This window comes from Musa acuminata, chromosome BXJ1-7 (genome assembly GCF_036884655.1).
Source record: "Musa acuminata AAA Group cultivar baxijiao chromosome BXJ1-7, Cavendish_Baxijiao_AAA, whole genome shotgun sequence".
In the NCBI taxonomy this organism is placed as follows: domain Eukaryota; kingdom Viridiplantae; phylum Streptophyta; class Magnoliopsida; order Zingiberales; family Musaceae; genus Musa; species Musa acuminata.
The window spans coordinates 6,924,481-6,942,146 of NC_088333.1; the positions used below are offsets into that span (position 1 = coordinate 6,924,481).

General features: G+C 38.9%; 2 protein-coding genes across 2 annotated transcripts; both read right to left on the reverse strand.

The window, feature by feature from the left end:
* Positions 1-172: 172 nt before the first annotated feature.
* On the reverse strand, positions 173-3,053 carry LOC103991776 (putative transcription factor bHLH041). The gene is made up of 8 exons (XM_009411323.3): positions 2,848-3,053; positions 2,627-2,752; positions 2,442-2,547; positions 2,345-2,359; positions 2,192-2,254; positions 1,339-1,992; positions 777-1,259; positions 173-570 (listed from the first exon to the last, which is right to left on the reverse strand). Exons 1-8 carry the CDS (start codon positions 2,964-2,966, stop codon positions 481-483), a joined length of 1,656 nt encoding a protein of 551 aa, XP_009409598.2. The 5' UTR covers positions 2,967-3,053; the 3' UTR covers positions 173-480.
* A 5,541-nt stretch (positions 3,054-8,594) lies between these two features.
* On the reverse strand, positions 8,595-17,666 carry LOC135678514 (V-type proton ATPase subunit B2). Its single transcript, XM_065191419.1, has 15 exons — positions 17,600-17,666; positions 16,871-16,944; positions 15,384-15,439; positions 15,157-15,255; positions 13,434-13,493; positions 12,418-12,529; positions 12,102-12,310; positions 11,012-11,140; positions 10,755-10,892; positions 10,038-10,188; positions 9,710-9,792; positions 9,499-9,546; positions 9,335-9,388; positions 9,166-9,249; positions 8,595-9,082 (listed from the first exon to the last, which is right to left on the reverse strand). The coding sequence occupies exons 2-15, from the start codon at positions 16,926-16,928 to the stop codon at positions 8,897-8,899; spliced, it is 1,467 nt and encodes a 488-aa protein (XP_065047491.1). The 5' UTR covers positions 16,929-16,944; positions 17,600-17,666; the 3' UTR covers positions 8,595-8,896.

Here is a 17,666-nt window from a genome sequence, read left to right on the forward strand (position 1 = left end):
CTTCATATATTATATGATTGAGTAAATTTATTATAATCCGTCGTAGCTTATTAATCCAGAGAGAGAATTTAAAATATTAGAGGGAAAGAAGACCATTGAATGGTCAAAATAAGTAACCGCTTCCTTCCTTCGAATATGTAATTTCATATCAATCACTCAGAGGCCCTCCCTGTCGAGTATAAAAGGTCAATTCTGATCTATTATATTTAGAAGCTTGTCATGCTCAGATTGGCCTGTAAGAAAAAACTAGCCAAAGTAATCAAAAAGACAACCACCACAACGTATGTGGTCGACATCTCTCTCTCTCTCTCTTCATCTTTGTGGCACGCATACAGACACAAAGAATCGTTCTCCAAGCCGCTCAGCATAGAATTCATTGCCAACTTTACCAAAGCGATCGCCATCTCCTCTCGCAGACTCCCCTCCAGAAGAAGATTGGTCAACTTTGATGGCCCAGCTAGCCTTCGGCGAAGCACAGCATCATGGAGCGGTGGTCGATGACGCTGCCAACGCAGAATACGCCGCTTCGACCACAGCTTCCTTGAATGCCTCCTCGTCGCAATCACCACTCTGTGACATCAACATCACCATCACCCCACTGAAATCTTTTCTCCGGATCAAACATGAAACTTCCTATGATGCCGGATATATTGCAGCAAAGAAAAAGCTGGTGGCCATCAGCCTATGCTGATAATCTAACTCTATTATTGATCTATGTGTTACAGGATGTTTTACCGGCAGTCAACGTTGGCCTACAATAATCTAACAGTACGTACCTTAACCTGCAGCGTGAGGCTTGCTTTCGTGCGAACATTCGTCTGTGACAATCTTGTGCTCGTCTCCACTGACACCAAAGTGGCACCTCTCATCCTTTTCAGGCGTTCGAGCACATTAAGAATCATATCTATCGCATTACATTCTACCCTCACCGTAACACCGATGTTGATCCGTTGGGTTTCTGATGTCGATTCTGATGACCAGGTTATGCGAACTTGCACTATTTCATTCGGATCTCCGTCTTCCTCCTCCTCGCCCTGATGCCGAAGCTGCACTTCCGGTAGCCTGTTCCTCTCCTCCAGCTCTGATGACCCGGTTATGCGAATTTGCACTGTTTCATTCGGATCTCCATCTTCCTCGTTCTCGCGCTGATGTCGTAGCTGCACCTCCAGTAGCCTGTTCCTCTCATCCAGCTCCGAGATCTGCGTTCTCAAGGTGTTGAGGTAGTTCCTTGTGTTGTCCAGCACTGATGCCTTGTCCTTCTGTTGAATCCAAAGCATGGAAACAAATGAGCAATGTACGATCGATCGGTATCGTTTCGTTTCCTTCTCAGAAGCGTACCTTAGAGCCTCGGGGAAGCAGCATCCTGAGAGCGTCGAAGCTTTCATTGAGCTTCTCACGGCGCTTGCGCTCTGATATCATATGATGCATCTGGTTGCTCGAAGTTCGGGCGTCCTGCATCGGAGCCTCGAACCTCGTCGGGTTCATTGTCGTCAGCAGCATGATGACCTTCTTAATCATCTTCTGGCCGTGCAAGCTTGGATTGGTGTTGGATTTAGGCGCCAAAGCTGGACAGTAAGGCTTGAACGCCCCTACTGAGCGGCCCGCCGCCGGTTCCGATGTCTGAAACGACATCAGAGTGGTAGAAGAAGAGGTGGAGGAGATGACAACAATCATGGCTCTCGTAATCTCAGCGTCGTCCCGGGCAGCTGAAGGAAGCAGGACGTTTCGGTATCGACCGTAGGCTTGCATGGTGACGTGGCGCGGCAGAGCCGAATCAGGCATGATCGAACGACCACTTGATGAGTGCTCGGCACTCCCCACCGATCGAGACCGAAGCGAGGAGGAGGAGGAGGAGGAGGAGAGCCGGCTCTGGTCGGGAATCGGGAGCACCTGTCCCAACTGAGCCTGTTGAATGAACTCTTCTGATCCCAATTGTGACTGCCGTATGAAGTCCTCGCTGAACACTCTTTGGACATTGATCTGCATGTTTGTCTGCAGAAAACCACGTCATATATATAGCAAAGACGTCGAGATGAGGGTGTGATATACACTTCAACAAGTTATCTTTTCTTGTGGTTAGAAACCGTGATAATAGGTGTCATCGCCAAAAAATATAATTGCGAATTTTAGGATCACGGATAAATGTGTATATGCTACTATGATGTATATATAATATATAGATTCTTATTACATTGCTGGGCGATGTCATCCCCAATTCTATCTCTCCGCTTGGGCATCCCAGGAAAAACGCAGTCTGTCACAGGGAGAGCAGTGCGTTGTTATGGTGAACATGATTCAGAAAGATCAAAGAAACCAGCAAGAACGACAACCCAACAATGTCAACCTTGATGCCAGCCTCCTGCACAAAGAAACCATGTACATGATTAAGCGCTATGGGCATGATCGAGCGAGTTGAGGAGATCCATCTTGCTTGGTTATACCTGATAGAATTGCCGTTGAACTCGCATCGAGGCCAAGTCCATCAGGTCTGCAACTCCCAGCTCGAAGTAGGGAAGGCCGTTCTTGTAGGCTAACCCAGGAACACAACTTCAGAAGCACAGAGAAGGAAGCCGGATCAGATGAAGTTGATTACTGAGCAAGGACGTGGTGGCGGGGGCACACACACCTGTGCTGGATGTCACAGATAGAACTCCGGTAGGCGTCGAAGAGACCCATGGAGGGGCTGCCCGAGGAGGAGCTCGGGTGGGTGCTGTCGTCGTCACGGTGCCATCCGACCATGGCGGTCAAGTAGCTGGATGAAGGCCGGGAAATTAGATCCCAAGGAAGAGAGCGAGAATCAGGGATGCAGAGCGAAGAGATTTAAGGGTGATGAAGAGGTATGTATACTTGGATGGCGGATGGTAAAGATGAGACCAGAGGCAGATGTACGAGCATCCCAGCACGCGACCGGCGGTTCGGAGGAAGCGACTGCGGGCGTCGGGGCTGAGGAGGAAGATGGAGTCCATGAGTGGGGCAGAGTCGTGGATACCTGCAGCTTCAAGCTAGGGGATTTGGCTGCCATCTTCCATGTCCTACTGCGCAAGTCGAATGCTTTCCCCTTGTTATCTAATATCATAGTATTGATATGAGCGAGTATATATACATAAGTTGAGAGAGAGAGAGAGAGAGAGAGAGAGAGAGAGAGAGAGAGAGAGAGAGGAATAGTCGAAAAACTCGCGCGGCTATGCCATCCCTCGAGAGAAAATTCGTCATTTGTCGTTCAAAGTCTTTGGTTGTGAAGATGGAGACAACGCAGAGAGAGAGAGAGAGAGAGAGAGAGAGATGATGTGCTCATGGCGTCCTGCAGTCGCGCAATGTTTGGGATGTTTGGGAGTTTAATAAGAGTTGCGTGGTTGGATGAAATTAAATTACTTGTTTAATTTTTATCCATAAAAATTACTTGTTTTTGAAAATTTAACAACTCGACGAACTAAAGTCTAAATCTCAAAGATGAATCCAAATTAAAGTGATCAAAATTATCATCCAATCTAAGATTTAATTATTAAATTATGAATACATTTAAGGATGATTTTTCAAAAAAAAAAATTCTCTTTTTGATTTCGTATTCCCTTCTTTTTTATATTTTTCTAATAACATCCTCTTCTTTATATAATTTTAAATATATCTTCCTCATCGTCTCTCGTCTTCATCGTCATCGCCACTATCACTAACCCTTCCGTGCTTTTAACCTTCGTCTCAGTCACTATAGTCGTTCTGGTTATCACCTCTTCCCTCTCCTTCCTCATAACCCATCTTCCCTATTGTCATATTCGTTTTTTTTTTTTTTTTCCCTTCTCCTCCTTTGCCACACATCCTTTCTTATCATCGACTCATCTTCTCTCATTTCTTGCTCTTACTTGTTATCTCTTTCCTCTCTTCTCTTCAATGATAGCAACGAGATCTTACGAGAGGACAAGCGCCAAAGACATTAGAGGCGACAGGCGAGAAAGTGAAGGTCTTTCGAAAAGATCTAAAAAAAAGTTTTTTTCTAGAAAATCATCCTATATTTAATATATAGTTTGATTTTGTTAAACTTTCTAATTGGACAGGTAAAGCTAAATTAGTCAAAATTGACAGATTGGGTAGTCTATTTAAATCCTTAATGAGATAAAACTATTCTTAATTCATTTTCAATAATCATGTGTGACTTTATCAGTAAGTAAAACTATAAATAGAGTCATATATCATGTTCACATTTAAAATTTTATTTTATGCTTTTATAATATTGTAATAATTTCCATTCGGATTGGTGGCCATGAGATCCATTCTTGTCCTCGTCAAAGCAAAAGCCAAAAGTTAATGCTTCGAAACATCCCCGACTCCGTCTTCCATTTCCTTGGAAGGATGCGATGAACAAATGTGGTGCATCTTCTTGCACGTGTGGATGCAATTCCCTTTTCCAAATTTACCCGACTCATCATCTTAACACCCAATATCTCGAAATCCAAAATCAAGAAGATAAATCTTAGATATTAATAGTCAATATAAATAAATTAAACAGTGATGCATAATTTATTTGGTTCCGCAACACAAAGTTCTTTATGATATGAAAATTACAACTATAAGGAAAAATTAAAACTCTAATTCATTAAGATTTTTTCTCATATTTGAATTTCTAATTCTGTTATTTGCTCCTCTAAATATTTCCAACCTTGTGAAATATATTTAGTCCTTTAAATTGGAATTTATCTTACTTATATCATGAAAAATCCAAAAAATTATATATGTCTGGAAAAATTCATTTGCTGAAACTTAAATAATGATACTAACAACTTAAAAGAAACTTATAAATTGAATATATGATGCTAAGAATATATGACAAGAAATAATAAAGATGTAATGAAATAACTTATGAGATGACAGTGACCATCTTAATTTTTTTTTGCTTTCCCATCTAGAGATAACCCACTTATGTGTGGAAAGAAATGAGCGCAATAATTATCCTTCCTTTCTACGCATCATAAAATCATAAAAAGGAAAGAATTATTTTATGTATTAATAATTATTTAGGTGTTGAAAGAAATAAACGTATCCTCTTTTTCTGCACATCGTAAAAATATAAAAATATAATTATTTTATATATTGATAATTATTTGGGTGTTGGAAGAAACGTATGCAATGAAATGATCTAAGATGATAGTGACCACTTGCGTGTCGGAAGAAATAAGCACAATGACCATCCCCTCTTTCTACACATCATAAAATCATGAAAAGGAAAGAATTATTTGGGTGTTATAACGAGCATCTCCTTTTTCCACACATCATAAAAACATAAAAAATAATTATTTTATATATTGATAATTATTTGGTTGTCGGAAGAAAAGTATACAATATCATCCCTCTTTTCACACATCATAAAATCATGAAAAAAAAAAATAATTATTTTATATATTGATAATTATTTGGGTGTCAAAAGAAATGAATACAATGAGCATCCCCTCCTTCTACACATCATAAAATCATAAAAATAAAAATAAAATTATTTTATGTATTGATAATTATTTGAGTCTCGAAAGAAATAAACACAATGAGCATCCCCCTTTCTACACATCAAAAAATTATTTTATATATTAAAAATTATTTGAGTGTAAAAAAAAAAAGAATTCAATGAGCATCTTTTTTTTATGCATCATAAAATTATTTAAAAAAAATATTTTATATATTAATAATTATTTAGATGCCGAAAGAAATAAACATAATAAGCATCCCCTCTTTTCACACATCCTAAAATCGTCAAAAAGAACATTTTATTTTATGGACCTTCTTCCTGATATGCCACCCTGCATGATTCTTTTGCAGATGATCATGTTTCTTTCTTCCTAGTTCATCTTCTCCTCTTGGAATCGTAGCTCAGAGACTCGGTGGAAGAAATTATACCAGCACGCAGCCTTGCCATTATTCTGTCAGAAGCAGCTTTTTTGTTTTTGGTGATAGAACACTAAAGAACATGATCCACACAATATGAAGGTCCCCATGGGATGCCTCTCACTCAAACAGTAGTTGAGATGAGACTGTGAAACGAAGTCGTGATGAAGTCTTTGTTGGTACATGGATTCTGTGGCCCCCCATACTCTGAATTGTATTGTTCTTCCCGATGCATGTGTGAACCCATGAGCTCAGAGACAGCAACCTTCTTTGTTGGCGTCTCTAGTGACGACGATAAGTAAAGAGTAGACTCCAAAACTACATCGTTGACGTAGGACTAAGTAAACAATGAAACACAGGCAATTAATGCTGAGGCCAATCTCTGAAAGGTCGATTCTAGACAATCTGATGTTTGCCCTACAACAATGTGGAACATACTTTCGTTGATTCTGCATCATGGGTCACTTTAATTAGATCATTGGCTTGAATCTTTCCAATCGTGTACTTGTCTGAGGTCCTCGAACAACTCTGCCAAGACTTGTCAAGGACGATCAACATCTAAGCTTGAGAGAAAATCCACGATATCTGTCATGATTTCGATGGCATATTTAAATGACACTTTTTTTCCAAAGAAAAGGTCCAATGAAGGACCACTGCAAGTTGAGCAGCATAAACGACGAACAGCTGATGACTTGTTCGAGGAGGGTGACGTATGGAAGATGAGATATGAGCTTAAGATATTACCATAAACTTTTAAGGTCTTTATCGATTAAACTAATTGACATATTAGAATATATATATCGAATGAGGTTTCAAACTCTGAGTACTTGTAAATTAGTTTGAGACACCGTATTGTAAAAATATATGAAATAAAGTTTCAAACCCTCAATTTTTAGTAAGTTAATTTGGTTGGTATATCAGATCAGTGTTTAAGGTATAAAAAGAATCTTTGTTATCCAGCATGTCTTACACTAGTAAATCCAAATTAAGCCTAGTTTATATAGTGTTGTAACCTGGTTGAGTTCAAACTGATTTAGTATTGTCCATATGTAGTAGTGTATACAAAAATGTCATGGAATCATGATAGTATAGATTCAGAAAGTACTCCTTGTAAATATTATGTGGAAGTACTGCTCGTAGCAATGCAAACTCCAACTTGCACAAAGAGTTTGATTGTATATCGACCCGTGAATCTAGTCGTACTGACTCATCAGCCATCGTATATCTGTTCGTTAATAAAAACTCCAGCTTACTGCCCACAAACTCCACCCTATCTGCATACATGCATAAACGAATGCTGCAAGGCCTCGGTCATCTCGCTTTAATGTGAATCAGATGATTAGAGATGCAAGATACATCATGACATTATTATGTATACCTCTCTCTCTCTCTCTCTTAAGGAACTGATGTACCAGGTTATGCTGGGTTAGAGTGGACGATTACCCTGGCTGTTGTGCTTATTGTGTTAATTACAAACTCTGTGAGAACAATCATGTAAATGGAACTTTCAAGTATTGTTCGGTGTTATCGAAACCTTGTCGTCGTAAGCCTACACTGAGCATAATACTACATTCAATTACTGCAAGCCATGCACTAAAGAGGATCACTCTTCGGTTATGCTCCCAAGGCTGGGTTGCCAGTAACCAGTTGGTGTTCCTGGAGAAGCATTACCCTGGCTCCTCTTAGGCGACATCTGTCTTCTTGGACTCTCCTTGACGGCTTCCTTGGCGAGCTCCCTCGATCTACCTGAATCGCCTTCGCCGCAAACCATGAGCTCAGTCGCTGCCTGTTCTTGCTTCGAACTCTTGGCTCGATGCGTAAGGCAATGAAACGGACTGCTGAGCCTGTGCAGACATGATCTTTCCATCAGAGATGGGTCTACCGATGATGCCATGGTGGAAGGAGGAGGAGGAGGGGGGAGAGTTGAGCTCCTCAAGAAATGCCGCCGAAGCTTGCGAACAGTGCTCATGGGGACGACGAAGAACTTCTGGCCTGGCAAGAGCTGGGTATCAGGTGCGACGACGGCCCAGGGCTGGTGGAAGACGTCGGGATGGGTAACCCAACATCCGGGGTTATGCGACATGATCTCCGACGCCAAGACCGACCTCTTGTGGTACTCGACATGGCCACCGGGGTAGATGATCTTGACGAACGTGTCGCGTGCTCCGCTGGTGCCGAAGCAAACTGCGAAAGCCATCGTCTCCCTGAAGAAAGAGTTCAGTGTTAACTCGGCTCGTTGGCGTTTTATGGTCTCCCAACTCTTTGGCAATGCAGTGCACTTCTCACTGAAATTTTCTTGTATTCATCGTCACGAGCTACGGAGTTCCCAATGACAGACTTCTGCATGTCTAATCTCCGACTGTCGATACTTACGATGACACGAAGGTTGCGCCCGGGAATGTTTTGTCCTGCATTGGAAGAGAACTAAGTTCCAGGCACAGAATATTCAAAGAGGCTTAAATAAAGATAAGAGGACAGTGAAATGACCACCAATAAAATCTTACAAATACTTGTCTACAGATTATAGAACTCGTAATGTATTTGCGGAGCACAAGAGATCAATAAGAAGTCTGCTAAATGCCTAAACCAAACGACAAAAAAGGTGAACTGGCAGCTTGAATTTTCGCTACACACACACACAATTTCCAGCTTGGTGTTCATGTCAAGGAGAAAGCAGGAAACAGTCAACACAAAATGGCAGATAATGCTACTGGCTCATATCAGGGATGTAGGACAAAATCGCTATATAACAGTCTTTATTCCGGACGAGAAACAGCAAGAATAGAGTTACAATAAAGTATGAATTTTAGTTTTAAGACAAATACAGATATACAACCATAATTAAGGCGGTGTTTAAGAACTTACAAAAGCTGTTCAGGCAGGCATTAAGAATGCTCTAGGATTGGGAGCCAAGAAAAAAAATAAGAGTCTAAACGCTCAGACAAAAACAGCCCGAGTTTCTGAGCTTTTAGTACACCCAGCAACTTATTTGTGCCTCGGAAGATGAAATCCTGAAGTTGAACAGATAAAATCAGTGTGTTGTATCTCTGCTGTAATACTGATCTAAGGTCTTTGCAGGTATGCGGTGGAGAAGCTCGCGAGGGAAGATGCGGAGGAGAGTCCATGCAAGGTCAAGCGATTGGAAGATGTTACGAGTATCATAGGCCCCTTGGGCAACAAATTTCCTTTCAAACTTGTCTAGGAACTCGAGGTAGAGCTGCACAAGATTGCAACATGATAAGCAACAAGTTGATGTATGTCAGACAAAGAGAGTGGAAGAGAGAGAAAGTAGAGAGAGACCAAATCCTCAGACGAGAGTGCCTCTTCTCCCACAACTGCTTTCATTGCTTGAACATCCTTTCCGATGGCATAATTGGCATAAAGCTAGAGTATGACAGCAATCAAATGAATGGACATTCCAGTACAAACACAAAGATCAATAGAAATACCTACAACACTAATCACATACCTGGTTAGAGACATCAGCATGATCACGGCGGGTCATGCCTTCACCAATAGCACTCTGCAGGGAAATCAATTTACATATAAGAGGAGGCTATCTGATGACCTTGACGATCGACACCAAAAAAAAGAATATCCAATACATAGGAAGCATCAAGTACAGAAGCTAACTTTCATCAGCCGAGACAAAGATGGGAGAACATTGATAGGAGGATATATCTGCCAACATCGCAAAGACGTTAGTCAGCAAACCCATAAAATAAGTAATATTAGTTTCATTACCTAAATGCAAATGCAGAACAACAGTGAATATCCCAGGGAAATACACTGACAGAATAAACTGGGTCCTCTGCACTAGCAATATACGTATAATGTACAATACCTGACGATTATGGAGTTGCCTATCGATATAAATTTGGCCTTCAGTGATATAACCAGTAAGATCAGGAGTGGGATGGGTAATATCTGTATAGAAACAGAACCAGTTAACCAAAAGGAGAGTACAACTTCTCTCACTAAATATGCTGCATATCGCTCATGCATCAGGTAGACATGAAAAAACACCATGGAAGTGCAAGAGGTAATATAACTATTTCTCAACTATTGTACTAGAATATTTGCATGAAAGTTCCTAGAAAAACTTATTGTAGTCTGTGATTGAAAGAAAAGAAAGATCAGTACAGCACCAAAGCATGATATCTAATGAATACCATCATTTGGCATGGTTAAAATTGGTATCTGTGTGATGGAGCCTTTTCTTCCTTCTATACGTCCAGCACGCTCATATATTGTAGCCAAATCAGTGTACATATACCCTGGATAACCACGTCGACCTGGCACCTCCTCCCGAGCTGCTGAAACCTAAAAGCATAAAGGTAACAATTGGAAATAGAAAGAAACCCTTTAAGTCCATCAATTTAGTAATAGAAGATAGAATAAAATAGCTTGTGGAAAAAGCAGAAAAAATCCATGAAGACACAAAATAAAAATACACATCCACAGCAATTTGTTGAATGAAAATTGAAAGGCTAATGTATAGTTGGAGAAGAAGAATTTAATAATACAAGGTATTTTAATAGTTTAAAGGCCATAGCACATTTTCAAGAAATGAATATTAAGTAAAACCAAAACTTAACAGAATTGCTTCGGTAACATGAAGAAATCACCAGACAATTTAAAATATTGCTAATATTACATGTACATCCTCATCCATGTGTGTATTAGACATATATGCGTATAGAAATAGGTTTAATAAGACAGGATGCTGTTGATTTTAACAAAAAAAGAAAAGTAGGATAAGGATGCTGTTGATTTTAATATCAGATATACATCATCATTCATGTGTATATTAGACATATAGGCATAAAGAAATACATTTAATAAGACAGGATTCTGTTGATTTTAACAAAAATAAGTAGGATCAGTACCTCACGAAGTGCATCTGCGTAGGAGCTCATGTCAGTTAGGATGACAAGGACATGCTTCCCACATTCATAAGCTAAATATTCTGCTGTTGTGAGCGCAATTCGTGGAGTAATAATACGCTCAATTGTAGGGTCATTTGCCTAGACAATTAGTATGCAATGAATGTTATTGACCATTTTATCGCCAATTAAACATTGCAGGAAAGGAAAATATAAGAATAGCACAAGTTTCCCAATTACAGAAATAGACAAAAGCTTACCAAGTTTAGGAAAAGAGTCACCCTCTCCATTGAACCATTTTCTTCAAAATCACGCTTGAAAAATTGTGCAGTTTCCATGTTTACTCCCATAGCAGCAAATACAATAGCAAAGTTGTCCTCTTCATCCTTCTGATAATTAAAAATAAACAAGTCAATTTTCTGAAATGGAAAAAAATTAGAGTTCTACAATTGCTACAATTGAGTTGGTTGTCGTGGTCATTGCAGCTGATCAGATTACTTGAGGGTGACCTATATTTGCATCTAAAAGGAAAATTCCACAATATAAGAGTAAGGTGACACTTCAGTTGGGTAGCAGTATAATTGAAATACAATTAGACAGCTGGTAGTATTCATAGACAACTGGTAGTTCAGGATTAAACATATACGTGGTTTTACTGATCCAACACCAGCACCAAGGATATAGTTGAAGCAACTAGCATAAGACATTTGCATTCAATAACATTCAATAAATACAACTAATTGGATATATCTATCCATTTTTGTGATACATTTAAAGACTGATAGGCAGGACTTAAGCGCAAATCAGGTGCCACAATAACCAATCTCCGCATCCTGAACCCTAAATGCAAGATACAAGCAAAGCCCCATCCACATATTGCCTCTTACTGTGGTTTCATTGCCATTGCCCAACTACCTCAAGCCCATGAACAGAGCTTGATTCTGCATTTGCAGTTTTGTCAATTGCAGCAAAGTAACTAAATGCACAGGTTGTGCTAATTTAAGTGGACAAATGTTACTTGAGCTCAATATCCCATACTGAAAAAAATATTGGATTCTGTTAACCTTATCAGAAATGTAATAATCATACTCTGAATCAAGGACCATCAAGCACGTCAGGACATGCTGAACCATATTGAATTATTGCTGGGCCAATTTTTGTTGGTACTAGATGGTACAAGGGACATACCAATTAGCACATAAGGTGTCAAAGAGGCACTGGTGTGTGGCCATGCCACAAAACAATTGTCCTTGCTCTGAGGAAAGTTATCTTAAGACTTGCACAGCTAACTGACTCACCACGACTTGCTACTTGATTATTAGATATATGAGTTTAATGGATTGGAAATACCTCCAGAAGATTGTCAGATTTTTCCAGACGCTTTACAAGACCAGCCTGACGACAAATCTGAGCTGCTATTTCATTGTGAGGGAGACCAGCAGCAGAAAAGAGGGGAATCTTCTGACCTCGAGCAATGGAATTCATGACATCAATGGTAGATATTCCAGTTTGGATCATTTCTTCTGGATAGGTTCTTTCACTGGGGTTGATAGAGCTTCCTGCAACATATTTTCCAGAAGTTAAAGAGTTAATTCCTATTTGTAGGAAAGTAGTCAGGACACCACCAAGATTTATATTGATAATCCACTTCCCATTACCAACTCACCGGATATATCCAAATAGGCCTCAGGCAATATAGGAGGGCCATTATCTATTGGCTTTCCAGAACCATTGAAAATGCGTCCAAGCATATCAAGAGATACAGGGGTTTTCAGAACCTGAATCAAGAAAAGACAGAATATAATTCCTAACAGGTAGAATAAAGATGTCATCTCTTCAAACTGTCAGTTACGAAACATGATTGTAAGTTGAATAATGCTGAACATAAATGGGCAAATTCAATGCACATGCCACGTATCACTTTTTGGTAACCTGTTATAAGCATAACAGTGGGCCCTACCAAAGTAAAGACAGCACCAATTCAAGCAGGACAAGTCATTTGTAGTGCACATCATGTGGAGGAGAGTTTCACCTACACAAGCATGTAGGTTTAGTATTCCCACAAACCCCCAGGGAGCTTGCTCAGTGTTGCCACTCCGTGATGCCTATATATTAAAAATGATTGTATGATATTTATCCTACATTGTGTCCATTTCATACCCATCCTCCTGGAAATCTCATTCGTTAAGTAGACAGAACCAGTCATAGCATTTCACATCTAAAAGACCACATAGCTGAATGAACTACTAGTCTAGCTCAAATGTAGTCTTCATCACTGTATTAAAAGCTTGCATAGAATGCCTTGTGTTTTATTATCAAAGCTAAATAAGGTGTGATGCATTAGAAACAAAATGTCAGTGCCTGAATAATTGGGATCCAGGTGACACCTCATTAAGGGATATGGAAATATCATGCTCTGGTTGTACAACAGTAACCTTGCTTGCTTGTAGAAAACAGTTGTATGTTGGCTTAAGTATTCGATCATACAATAAGATACATTGTTAAATAACAATAATTAACTAAATATATCATTTGCGATCTACCATATTATACCTAGTTCAGAACTAAGTCTTATACAACATGTCAAAAATGACATAACGAACATAAAGCATATCAAGGTTTGTGTGTATACACAAATACACATATATGTAAATTATACAGAAAAATCAAAAGATATATCACCTCGCCAGTGAATTGCACAGTGGTATATTTGTTGTCAATTCCTGAAGTTCCTTCAAAAACCTAATCAACATGAAAGGAGGTCAAGTAGAGATAGGCATAAGAAAGCTTTCAGAAACAAAACATCCTCTGGTATCTTTGGTAGAGTAACATTATCCTGAACCAAACGAAATAGAATGAGTCACTTGGACACATTAAAAGTGACAATATCTCGTCATATGGGTAAACCAATAGCTTTAAGTTAAAACAAAGCATGAAAATTATCACTTATTAAATACCATGACAAATAGCCTTACAAGATGGAGGGCCATTCCCCACTATAATTCCTTAAAAAGATCTACATTTGATAAAGCAAATGCATTAAGTTTCTTAACATCTGCAATCAAAGTTTATTGCATTTTTATCCTCTGCTTCCTTACCATCCACCCACAGCATAGCAAACACCTTACAAAAGACTGCCTCCAATGCTAACTAATTATTTATATATTTCGCTTGCAACTGTTGCATAATCTTTATGCATCATCATATTTTACGATATTCTTCCAAGTTTCCAGGTCAACATGAGTGCAAAAGAGTTACCACAGAAAATCTATTCGAGCCTTCTTGTGGTCATGAAGTTGTCCAGTCCTATTTCATCACCAAATAAGATGTTTGGTAGCAAATAATTTCTCTTTTCTTAAACCTGTCCTGCCTAAATAAAGTTTCACTTGCATGGATGCAAGTGCAAAATCTAACATGTATAAACTGACTAAAAAGAGCTAGGAATGAAACTCATGGACCCATTCATACAATTTCCTCTACATAATTTACTAAAATTAAAGTTGCTAATAGGAAGAAAATATTACTTTTCATATCAGCTTCTTCACTATCATTTCATGAATTGCAGCAAGAAATCTGATGCTCTTCATTTGTTTGACTTCACCGTGGCCTTTGGCATGATGTACAAGGTTCAAGTTTCCTTCAACTTTTTCTGTCGTAGGTTTGTACCAAAATAATGTCATTCTTTTAGCATGTGTACAAAGTTCCCTAGGTCAAGAGTTCAACTTCTCGGATTTTAGTAAACTCAGCTACATATTTGCTTTAAGTTCTACAATGAAAATAGTTTTAGTCTGTATTTCTAATTTATCTATATTCAAATACATTATGTTGTTCTTGACTGATTCTTAGCAAATTTCTTCATGGCTGATCTTTGAAGATCTGACACTTTTTTGCCTTGCTTTATCTGTTTACATCACTAGTTGTCTAAGTGGTCCATCCTCTTGACTGCTTATGACATGATCCAGCTAATTAATGTATCTAAAGACATGAAAAATATAGAAGAAAAGACAGGTAGGCTGAACTGGAGAGACAGAGAAATGCCTTCAAATGTTTGCAACCCAAAACCAAACAAACTACAAATTAAGCCTAGAATGTCTTGCATATAAGATCTCATGAATATGGATCTTAACCGATGGTGGCAAAAGATCGATGTCGCCAGCCCTAAATAGTTAGGAATTACGGTTTTGTTGTTGTTGTAATATCTTGCGTATAAGAAACTGATTCCTGATTTTCTAGAATCAGAAGATATTAGCATACAAGAGCTTTAAATTTAAAAGCAACAAAAGTGCTGAATGCTACAAAAAGGGATTACAGGCTACAAGCCACACCATGATCCAAAGTGACCAGAACAGAAACTCTAAAGAAAAAAGCATCTAGAACCAGAAAAGTCAATGTAACGCATCAGCACCTGTACAACAGCTTTTTCACCATCAACTTCCAGCACCTGACCACGTCGGATGGTGCCATCTCCTAATCGTATATTAACAATCTCTTGGTACTTGGGACCCTGAAAGGAGGTAACAATGATAAAAAAAAGTTGAAACTCAAACAACTAAAAAGTGATGCACACTTTTCAACAATATAAGACATTGGGATAGATTCAAATTTCAAGCAGGAGAAAAGATAGAGTGATACTTTCACTTTCTCCAAGATAACAAGCGGTCCTGCGACTCCAGAAACAGTCCGGTACTCTGTGACCAAAAAGAGATCATTATAGGCCCTTCTACCATATAGAAAGATTATTATAAAAAAAAGCATATAAGCTCGAAGAATCATCATCATTTACATAAGATAATTTCTCAGACAGAAATGAAAAAAAACCGTTTATGGTAATTGCCTATTTGCTTTTCCCTGGTTTAACAAAAAATAAAGTTTGGGTTTCTGAACTTGCTTAGTTGGACCATCATATCATCTATATCAGCCATAATGATTGTCCAATCGTATGATTCCACTAGCAGTGACATGGCATTTTAATGGAACAGCGGGAACAAAATTATGTTTATGCTCATAAAACCACAGAGTGATCATACTTTCTGCTTCTCTTCCCCATGCTTGACTGGTAAAATTAAAGATCTCTTTAAAGAAAAAAACAATAATCATCTTGCTGCTTCTGCATATAAGTAGTTATGAACTACTAAAAAGGATATTCATATGCCACATGACTCCTAATTTTAACATTTGTGAGGCAAATAGAAGATAACTGAACACACACTTCATCATTCTTAAGGTTTTCATTCCAGAATGATGTTTCCATGTGTAAGAACCCTCACTTTTAGATTCTTCAAGGGTTCATCAACATGAAAGAAACAAGTCCAACTTTGCTGACTTAAAAATTAAAAAGAAAAACCCCCAATTCCTTGATGTTGAAAAATCATTTTAAAAAACAATGGTTACAACTTCAAAGTTTAACTAGCATAGCATGGGCAATCTCCATGTACAGATGTACCTGCATGCATTGCAAATTCCAGTACTAATTACTAAATGATGAGTATTGTTAAACATAGGGAATAAAATGATTGACACTATCTCCAGAAACATAGTTGAGATTTACGGTTTTGTTGTTGTTGTTATATCTTCAAAAGCATGCTGAGCTTAACCCCTTAGCATCGAAAGCCACATCATGTTGGTGGCTATGGGAACCATACTTTACAGAAAGGCACAACTATACCTTCAACCATCTAATCCAAAACCTGCAGCATGTGCTTCGATGTTTTACTTGTATAATGCTTTGTCTTCTTTTTTCACAATGCAATTCAGTACTTATTTTAATACATATTCTACATATTTATGAAAATTGGAAGCACACCAAGTTTGGATCCCCAACCTGCTTACTGCATTTTACCACTTAAATCATATGTCCTAGACCAAGCATGATCATGAACATTCTTCCCAGTTTCAGGTTCTTTAAAATTCTTAGGAAAAATCAAGCTTAGACAAAGACGTCAGGATATTCTACTCAGACATTCAAAACACATTCCATCGACAGCATAACTTGCTAATCAACAAAAACAAAAAGAGTCAAGTTCATTGAGACAAATTGTAAGAGACGTGCCACAAGCACACAGAAATCACATATATATTTCATCGGATCAAGAACAGCCAGGTGAATAGATTTTATGTACCCATGCCAATCTCCAGTGATCCCTCCTCCATGTCGACGTTCTTCTTTGCCTCGCCCATGCTCAAAACCTACAGACTGTAAGAAGCAACAGCTCTTCTTTTAGAAAACATATCCATCTATTCAGAATCCAACCATGGATGAAATTTTCACACAGGATGTTTCTACTTTTATGTGAAGAAATGAGACGATTACAAAGGAACCTTTGGCTAAAGCAGTCGCTGATATATTGTTGACAGAAACGAAACAACAAAAAAAAACAAAAGACAAAAAGACAACATTTTAAACAGATCAAACCAAACTCTGGGCTTAATTGTCGGCAAAAGTTCACCAATTTCAAGGATATCAAGTAGCATGTATTGCGTAAAAGCCCGTAGCAGAAAACAAAAAAAAGCGGCGATCTAATTCGAAGTCAATCAAAAAGTTTCCAACAGAACTCAAATGCCTTGGCCCACCAATCGAGATTACATGTTCCGGCCAAAACCACCCAGATCTCTTACTTATCAACCCAAATCTTTGCTCCTCTCACCTCTCACGATATCTTAAACGAGAAACTTCGATCCAAATACAACGTCCCCAAAAATCAGGTAAATAAGATTAGCCGTTCTCAGATCCCAAACAAAGAATCGATAGAGACCCATCAACAAACCCGATCGACCAAAACCGCATATTACCGCCCAATCGGAGGTAGCTGGGACTCCCGGCAGGAGGACCGACCAGGAGAGAAGCCTACCTCAGATCGGATCGCCGAGGGGGTGAAGCGAGGAAGCGACGGGAGCCAGCGGGCAGGCAAATAATTG